The following is a 9,554-nucleotide window of genomic DNA, read 5'->3' as shown; positions in this document are numbered from 1 at the left end:
TTCTGATGTGCATCTTTCTCCTTCCCTTGCACAGCTTCACAAGTAAACAGCACTTGCCTGGAACTGCCAGCCACCATCTCTTGTCAGGCAGGTACAGATTAGCTTGAAAACTTGCAATGGTTCTGCAACTTACATGACCGGGGCTTGTGAGGCCGTGTTTTTTTTTTCTTTTTTAAATGAATTTATTCTTGTTTTAAATTAATCTTTTTTGGGTTTTTTTTAATTATATTGATATATTGATACTAAAAATAAATTTAAAAAAACTATTATTTTAATATATTTTTAGATGAAAAATAACTATTATAATGCTAAATATTATATAAAAAAAATGGAGAATCTACAGATAGTGGCAGAGCCGGTTTGCAATGTATTCTCTTTATATTTAATTGATGTTCTCCTTATCGGCAATTATGAATCTCAACTTAAATAATTTAGTAAATTAGTAGTTTGTATGCCATAGTTGTTTATTTTAGCCATACTAATATTATTTTTAACTAGAATCATTATTTTTGTTTTATATTTTATAATTGTTAAAACAAGTTAATAAAAAATATAATATGTTTATATTTTATGTGATTAAAAGCTAAAAATATTATAAATTTATAAAATTATATTCAAATTCTATTTAAAGATTTTAATAATAAAACATCAATTTCAATTGAATTTTCATAAACATTTTTTTTATTATTATTATCAAATTAGATACATAATAATTGAATTTTTTTTATTAAAATTTAAATAAAAATTCATAATAATATTTAAAAATTATGTCAAAATTAAAAAATAAAATTCTTATAATATTAAAGGGAGGATCAACTGTCGAACCCGTGACCTCTAACTTCCATATACTAACACATAGTTTTGAAATCTAGTTCGGCCTGAGATTCGGCTGATACGGGGCCAGAACCAGGCTGAATTTAAGAAAAAATAGAGAAAAGAAAAATCTGGGGTGACCCAGCTAATCTGGCTGGTTGACTGGCGACTTGGTTGACCCGGTCAAAAACATGGTTGCAACCCGTTGAATTTTGTTTTTACTAAAATGATATCGTTTTTGTTTAAAAAAAAATTAACCCAAATAACCTAGTTAAAATTCAAAATTCAAACTTTAAACCGGACCGAAATTAACAAACCATGTACTAACGTGCTCGTCTGTTACACTTATGAAAATAAATGCGCCCATCAGCTTTCTAATCCGTGATCTCCAGCCTCTATATGTGATTACCGACAAGGCTAAGACATGTATTTATTATCAACTAATTAAAAAAAAAAGTAATTAAAAAAATAATTAAAAAAAAAACTAATTAATAAAATATAGTATGGAGCTTTACTATTTATATAAGCAGTAAATCACTATATAAAAAAAAAATCCTGTTTTTTTTTTTAGTGTATTTAGATAAAAATTTAAACAAACTTGTGGTGATGCTCCAAGTGGTCGAAAATGAGGTTAGAAAAACTTGCTCTCTAACTTAATAAAGAAACGCATAAGAATTTACTAAACTCACTCTCTTTGGAAAATCAAAATAGCAAAAAGTTGAATGATCTCTACATCCAATCTTAGCTCAATCTAGTCGAACTACTAGCTAGATGGTCCCTCGCAATGTTAAAAAAGGTAGATGGTACGTCACAATGTAAAAATAAAATATTTATGTCATATTAATGTTTTTTAAAAATTTTAAAATTAAAATTAAAATTTAGATAATTGAAAGAAATTGTTCACGTTGTTAGAATAACAACCTGGAAAGCAAAAAAAAAAAATCATAAAATAAATATTTTATATTTATATTCAATCAATCGATTTAATTTAAAAATAAAAATCCTTTTAAAAAGTTAAATTTAACAATGATTTAAAAACATCTCAAAATAACAATGTGTTTTTTCAAAATAAATGGAAAATCCCATAGGAAACAAAAATAAAGTAAGAAAATGTTTGAAGATAAAAATAAAAAAAAAAAAGCTAAAAAGAGAAGAAAGAAAAAACCGAAGCAAATTCGGATGAACTTTTTAAACCTAGGTTAATTTTTAAAACCCACAATCCGTTAAACTCCATACTTGGGCTCAACTTAAAAGCTCAATATATGACTATTTTAATATTGAAATAAATTAATTTAATTAAATTAAAAAAATCCTTTTAAAAGAGCAAGATCCGACAAATATGGAAAAACACGAGGCAATACTAAACTAATTTAATGTTGAATGATAAAATAATTTAATTTAATTATAAAACAAAACTCCCTTTAAATGAACTAGATTTAGCAAACACCGGAAAAAACTTAAAGCAACCCGTGTTATTCTTAAAAAGACTGAAAACTCCGCAGAAAACAAAAATAAATAAATTGGAGAATGAAACTGAAAAAAATAAAAAAAAATAAGAGAAATCAAACCTTGACAAACTTTTAAACTCGAATTAATATCTTAAATTTACAATCTGTTAATTTCTAAACCCGATCTCAATCAAGAAACGCATCATCTGATAAGTTTATTATCGAATAATAAAATCATAAAAAAAAAAACTAAGAAAATTTTCATGGTAAAAAAAAACAATAAAAAATGAAGTTCAAATTTAATAGAAAAAAAAGTTAAAAATAATGAGATTGAAAAAAAAATCAATTTTAAAAATTATCTTAAATAAAATAAATAGTAATTAAAATAATGAGGATCAAATTTGATAAATAAAAGAAATCAAAGGGAATGAAATTAAAAAAAATTAATTTTATAAATTATTTTAAATAAAATAAATATTAATAAAAAAACTAAATATAAAAAAAATGAAGTGCTGCATTGAGTTTTTTAAGGATCAACATGCTTTACGAGAGTGAGAGAGAAAAAACAAAAAAAGAAAAGACCGTTGACTATGAATAAATAGTGATGAAGTCACACGTGTCTTTTGATCAGATAAGAGCCGCCAAGAAGATTCTATCGTCATCTTGAAAGCCACCTTTGGCCACGCAAAGCCTTCACATACGCTGCCATAATTTTCTTGGAGCCTTCCAAATAATCATTTAAATAATATTATATATTTGGTAAAAGGTATATTAGCCCCCTATCAAATCAATTATTACTGAAAAACCAAAACTAAAATACACAAATGCCCCTGGATATCAATTTCTATTTTTGGATTCCAGGGGCACCTTCAACCATTTACTGTGTAATTAGATTTGAAAACATAAAAATAGCCCAAGTGGATATATATCATTCTGCTTTTAGTGGTAAAAAAATCATTCTGCTTTGAAAAAAAATATTGTATAAATAAAATAATTTATTATTATTATTAATACGAGCATCCAAGTTAACTTGCGTATATCTCAACTAATCTCATGAACTTTAAAGTTAATAACCTTATAAGTTTTCAGTGGTCTTAAAAAGATTTAAATTTATATTTATTAAAAATAAATATAAAATTTAACCGGACAAAAACATAAAAAACCGTTAAAATTCATATTATTTTAAATTTATGCATACAGTAAATAGCTGATACTTTTAGCTTTTTTAATTAATAGGACTTCTACTCCCTAAGAAGCAAAGTTGAAGCAAAGTTGAAATAACTTTGGAAGAACATGTTAGACCTCTCGTTGGATCCAGGAGAGCTTGACAATACGCGAGCTACCAAATGATGGCAAAAACAGAGAGATGTGTTAATACATTCCCAAAAATTCTCTTCAATGTATTATGTATACATAGGAATTGCAGATTATACATGCCAGTTGGGTTGCAACAGCTGCCTCATTTTGGGCAGCAAGAAACCTTTCTTCTATCTACAGTTTTGAAACAAAGACTTGAAAAGTGAAATCTTTCGAATAAATAGAACTGCTTCTTCTAGGAGGATTGTATTCTGAGCTAGTCCTCATCGTGCATTGACGATCAACCTTAAAACACTCTTCATCTTTGGCCTTGCTTCTGTGGAAACACTAACGCAACTAAGGGCAATCTTAAGGACTGCAAGCATCTGGCCTCTGACAGCAGGTGAAGTCCTGCTGATGTTATAATCAAGGATGTGATCCCACTTGTCTTGCTGTTTCGACTTACTTAAGACCCACTTGGCTAGTTCAGTTCCCTCACTTACTGCTGGCTTTCCTGTCAGCAACTCCAGTAGAACGACCCCAAAGCTATATACATTCCCAGCCATTGTCACCCTCATTGTGTATGCATACTCTGTAAGGACCACAATCACTCATCAAGTCAATATCAGAAAATCAAGCATATGACAAGGAAGGATTCATTAAGCAGTATGAAACTATTCACAACAAGTTATTCAATAACAATGTTCATGGGAAAAATTCATGGATTTGGTCACACCACTTCATACAAATTAAGATTTGAATACTTTCTGGATATTAAGATGAGCATAAAGGGTTGTTTACCTGGTGGAATATAGCCGACAGAGCCAGCAACTGTCGAAAGGCTGCCAGTGCTCTTTGTTGGATCAATCACTTTGTGGAGCTCAATGTCTCCTACGAGAGGCTCCTTCAGAGACTTGAGGAAAATGTTTTGGCTTGAAAGGTCGAGGAGGAGAATCGGACCAGAGGTGCATCCATGAAGAAAGGTAAGGCCCTGAGCAACTCCAACTGCTATACTGTAACGGCTTGCCCAGTCCAAAGCATCTCCCAGTTTACCATGAAGAACATAAAAAAGGGTACCCTTTTCAGCGTATTCATAGAAGAGATAAGCACTGTCCATGCTCAATACATAGGCCAAAGGAGTCATGACATTGGAATTGCTCAGTTTACCTAAATCTTCCAGCTCTTGTCCGAATTTATGATGGCTACCCAATTGGAATATCTTGTCGCTCCAGTTGAGCTTCTTGACAAAGTAGCGTGCTCCAGAAGGCATGGTGGCCTTATAGTATGTTGAAAACCTAGTCTTCAACTCAATGTTCAATGGATCAGCAGCTATTTCCATGGTTTTGGTGAAGTCGATGTTAGACCTGTGAATTCCATTTGTAGTCAACAGAATGCCTTCGATTACTTGAGGAGGCGGAAGCTCTTCCCCTGATTGTGACTGCTGATTGTTAACCTTGAGAAAGCGTCTGGATAATGACACAACTATAATCGAGACAGCTCCAACAGCAAGAACAGCAGCAACAACTGCAAGCACAACTGGTACAGCAACTGATTTCCCCTTCTTTGGGGATTCTTGGGGAGTTATTGTTGCTGTCTTGTTTATAAGTCCTGCATTTCCTCTTGCACTTAAAGACACATATGGTTTGAACCCTGGGATGACTCCAGAAAGCTGATTGTTTGAGAGTATCAACTGATTTAGGGATTCCATTTCAGTAAAAGAGCTGGGAATCTCACCCGAGAAATTGTTGTTTGAGAGATCCAAAACTTCCAAGTCCTTCAGTCGGGAAAGAGTTCCTGGAATAGGTCCTTGAAAGAGGTTGCTGCTGAGATTCAAGGAAATCTGCAATTTGACTGGCATCAATGGAATCGTTCCATTTAGTTGATTTTGCCCAAGTTGGAGTTCTAACAGAGAGTTCATACTGTTGACAGTGGCAGGTATTGGACCCTGAAGCTTGTTACATTGCAGGTTCAAGTGAGCAAGGCTTTGCAAGTTTGAAATTGAAGAAGGTATTGAACCAGTAAGCGAATTCCAGCTGATGTTCAAGATTGATAACTTCTGTAATCGAGTGATCTCTGAAGGGATTTCTCCAACCAAGTTGTTATGCTGAAGCTTCAAAACTTGAAGATCGTTGAGATTTCCCAATAGTGAAGGTACAGATCCTGCAAGGTCATTCTGTGCCAAATTCAACAGTGCCAAACTTTGGCAAGAACCCAACTCAGGAGGTATCACACCAGTCAACCTATTGTTATCCAGCTCCAAGTAAGTCAAATTCTCAAGTGAATCAAATGAAGAAGGTATCGAGCCATTGAGATTGTTTCCTCCCAATCTCAATCTAAGCAAGCTTGCAGATATACTCGAAGGTATTGAACCATCTAACTGATTGTAAGACAAATCCACAAGTTGCAATTTCGACTGTGACAAAATGTCTCCTGGAATAGGCCCTCTCAACTTATTGAAACTAAGATCGAACAAAGTAAGATATCTTGTAATTCCACTGGGAATTTTACCATCAAACTTGTTTTGATTTGCTGCAAATCGAAACAAGGTTGGAATATTTGAAATGTTTGCTGGAATATCTCCACTCAAATTATTGGAAGACAAAATCAAAAACCTCAACTTTTTGAGATTTCCAATCCTAGAAGGAATAGACCCATCAAGAGCATTTCCACTAAAATCAATCACGCTCAAGTTCTGACAATTCGCGATATCTTGAGGGATAGTACCTTGGAAATGATTCATAGAGAGCTGTAGACTCTCCAACAGCAAGGACTTTCCAACGTTTACAGGAAGAGGACCGCTGAACTTATTGAAACTAAGATTCAAGCTTTTGAGTGCAAGCAATCCATCTAACTGTGGACTAACATTACCAGACAAAGAATTGAAAGACAAGTCCAAAAATTCTAACCCAACAAAACCATTAAAAGTTGGCAAAGGACCATCTAATTTATTTTGGCTAATATTCAACAACTTTAGGCCATCAATCCTTCCACAATCATTGACGAAATCATCTGGGATTAAGCTCAAACGGTTTTTAGAAAGATCAAGGGACCGTAAAGTTTCAATCTTGCAAACATCAGCCAAGGAATTAGAGTTGGAGAGACCAAACATAGATAGAAAAAGACCAGTTACTGATGAGTTACCAGAGCTACATGTAACTCCCTTCCAAGAACATGGGTCTCTAGTAGCATCCCATGAAGAATTAGAAAAGTTAAGGAACTTAGACAGATTGACCATGATGCTGGTTTGGTTTGAGGATAGTTCAGAGAGCACCGCAGGAAATAACAAGAACAAAAAGGACAAGAAAATAGAGGTTCTTTGCTGCACATACCTTGTTGTCATCTCAGCTGAATTATCCTAGTTTTTTTTTTCTATTCTTTATTCTCTGTCTCTGGATGTGCAAGTGTGCAGTATTTTGTATATATTTTTGCTGGGTTCAGTTTCAGGTGAAGAGGGACAAGATAAAAAGAAATGGCAGGCACCAAAGAAGAGAAAAGAAGAAAGAAATGATTTTTAAGACACTGAGGGAAGGAGGGAGGGAATTGTGGGGTTGTGGCCTTAAGGGTGCTTCAATTTCAAAGCCAAGTGCTCTGTGTTTTATGGGAAAGATAAAAGAAAAACAAATGAAGGACCTCTGCTGCTTCCTTCTTTTTCTGGACAAAAGAACAGCATGTTGTTGCTGTGTTTGTGATAGTAAAAATTGAGGTTTGTTTTTGTATTTTTTCCTGTAGTTTTAATGCTTAAATGTTAAAAATAAAAAAAATTACAAATTATATTTGAAAAACACTTTTACTATTTCTTTGAACTTGTCAAGGAGGAAGACGAAGGGACTGTTGTTTTCTTCATTTGTTTGCTTGACTTTGACAATTTGGACATGTAATGTCGACATTTGGCGTTTCCAAGAAATTTTGTGATAGAAAGTATGGACATGGGAGAGTGAAGTCTGTATGGAATACAAAACCCTTTTTAGTCTTCGGTGTGGAGCCCCGAATTGAAGGTTGAAAGCAGCCTGGCCTAAGAAACGCGTTTGGAATTTGGAAGAAAGACTTTTCTTTCTTTCTTTCTTTCTGCAGTTGCTGTCAGATAAGTTCATATTAGGACATTTATTAGAAATTTCTTTCTCATTACCTTTAATTAAATTTAAACTAAAATAATAAACTAGTCTACATTGCAACTTGAATTCAATACTGTTATATCAGAGGTGTTTGAAAGTATCGTAGCAGTTATAATTTTTTATATCAGTATATTAAAACAATTTGAAAATATAAAAAATATATTTTAAATTAAAAAAATAAAATATTATTAATTCCCGTTTGAAATACAATGCCAAACAAAGATAAAGACCTGTTATTCGGTGGATAATTCATAATTTTCTTAATCATCTAAAAAATTATATATTAATTTCACCATCTTATTATATTCAAAGTTTTTTTCTTATTGGAGTACTAAAAATCAAATTGATTAAGTGCTTGCTTTACTTATTTTGAGTCATCCTACAAGTTACTTAAACTATGCTCCAACAATGGAATGAAAGAATAAATTCTAGTGGAAATTTATGTTCTATAAGCCAATCATTAGTGTAAAGAAGTTCTAGATTAAGTATTTTCAAACCCCCAACATGGGAAATTTCGTATACCAATTAGGTGCATCAATGAGGCAACAAAGGAAGGAAAAGTAATACATAGGATGTTTTGGCACATGGGATGGGAGTAGCAAATTCCATCAGCTTTCGAAAAGAGTTGTCTCATTATAATTTCCAAGAATTCTACCCATTTTATTTTAGAATATAATCTAGATCGAATCGACTCATTGAATAAATACTTTTAAAGAAATCATCTCATCTAGAGGTGAGCAAAAAAACTGAAAAATCAATTAAACAAAAAAAAATAACTGAAAAAACCGAACCGTGAAAAAAACCGATTAAAATTTTGAAAAAACCGACCGGTTTTGTTCGGTTTCGGTTTTGTAAGCCTGAAACCGAAAAAACTGAACCGAACCCAAACAGAAAAAAACTGAGCCAAACTGGAAAAAAACCAAGTCAAACCAGTTTTTTTCCTAAAAACCGAACTGAAACCTGTTAGTTTGAACCGGTTTCGTGTTTTTTTAAAAACAAAAAATTTCGATTTGGTTATTTTTTTATAAAAATCAAACCAAACCGAACTGAAAATAATCATTTCTAATCTCATCTATTTATTTAGTATTTATTTGGAAATGCGATATAACAAACAAACCGTAATGACACCCAAATTTTTTTTTGGAGAGCCTTGATATGATTGGCTAATTTTAGTTTTGTGAAAGATCAGTTTAGCATTGTCATGTTTGAATGGAGATCATTGTTTAACTTTATTTAAATTTTATTTGGGTAAAATGGTAATCCTCAGTTTGATGTTGGAGAAAATGCAACACCATTTTCAAGAAATTACCATGAAGAAGCAAGTCTAATTGAAGATATATCTAGCAAAATGTTTTCATCTCATCTATTTATTTAGGCTTGGAACGACGACCAAGTACAATTCTAGGAGTTTTCCTTCCCTGCCCGTAGCTTGCCAAGTCTTACCATGCCTCTTACTCTAAGGTTGATATTTGCATCCAAGAGCTATAATTAATATTTAGTTTTCTTTTCCATTTTCTTAATATAATTTTTTTTTTAAATGTTCTTTTGTTAAAAAATAGGAAAGAATTTTGTCATATTTTAAAAACATAAACCATAGTTTTAAATGTTAAATATTACTTTTATTTTATTCAAATAAAATCTTGAAAAGGGTATATTTATTCAATCCAATAAAAATTAAATTTATTACATTATATTTATAATTAACAAATAATGGCATTGACCAAAATATGAAAAAATAAAATAAAACAATCTTAATATTTTATGTTGCCAAAAACACTTGTATATAAAAGAGACATATTATATTATTCATCATTTTAGTTAATATTGAAAGCAATATTTTTTTGGAAAGTAGTAAAAAAACTTGTAAAGAAAATTCTTTGAAAAA

At 31.7% G+C, this 9,554-nt stretch overlaps 1 protein-coding gene across 1 annotated transcript; it reads right to left on the bottom strand.

Annotated features, from left to right (window-relative positions):
- Positions 1-3,611: 3,611 nt before the first annotated feature.
- Positions 3,612-7,265, bottom strand: LOC18104471 (leucine-rich repeat receptor-like tyrosine-protein kinase PXC3). Its single transcript, XM_024583701.2, has 2 exons — positions 4,359-7,265; positions 3,612-4,149 (listed from the first exon to the last, which is right to left on the bottom strand). Exons 1-2 carry the CDS (start codon positions 6,895-6,897, stop codon positions 3,842-3,844), a joined length of 2,847 nt encoding a protein of 948 aa, XP_024439469.1. The 5' UTR covers positions 6,898-7,265; the 3' UTR covers positions 3,612-3,841.
- Positions 7,266-9,554: the final 2,289 nt, after the last annotated feature.

The sequence above is a fragment of the Populus trichocarpa genome, chromosome 13 (assembly GCF_000002775.5).
Source record: "Populus trichocarpa isolate Nisqually-1 chromosome 13, P.trichocarpa_v4.1, whole genome shotgun sequence".
NCBI lineage: Eukaryota > Viridiplantae > Streptophyta > Magnoliopsida > Malpighiales > Salicaceae > Populus > Populus trichocarpa.
Note: the sequence above shows the minus strand (reverse complement) of the source record. Positions and strands in the feature narration are given on the sequence as shown.

What these genes read in the sequence shown, in the direction of transcription:
- LOC18104471 (XM_024583701.2), bottom strand. Translation starts at nt 6,897, where the DNA reads ATGACAACAAGGTATGTGCAGCAAAGAACCTCTATTTTCTTGTCCTTT. An exon ending in TGTCGGCTATATTCCACCAG is followed by an intron (nt 4,150 to 4,358) that starts GTAAACAACCCT and finishes TGGTCCTTACAG; the next exon opens with AGTATGCATACACAATGAGG.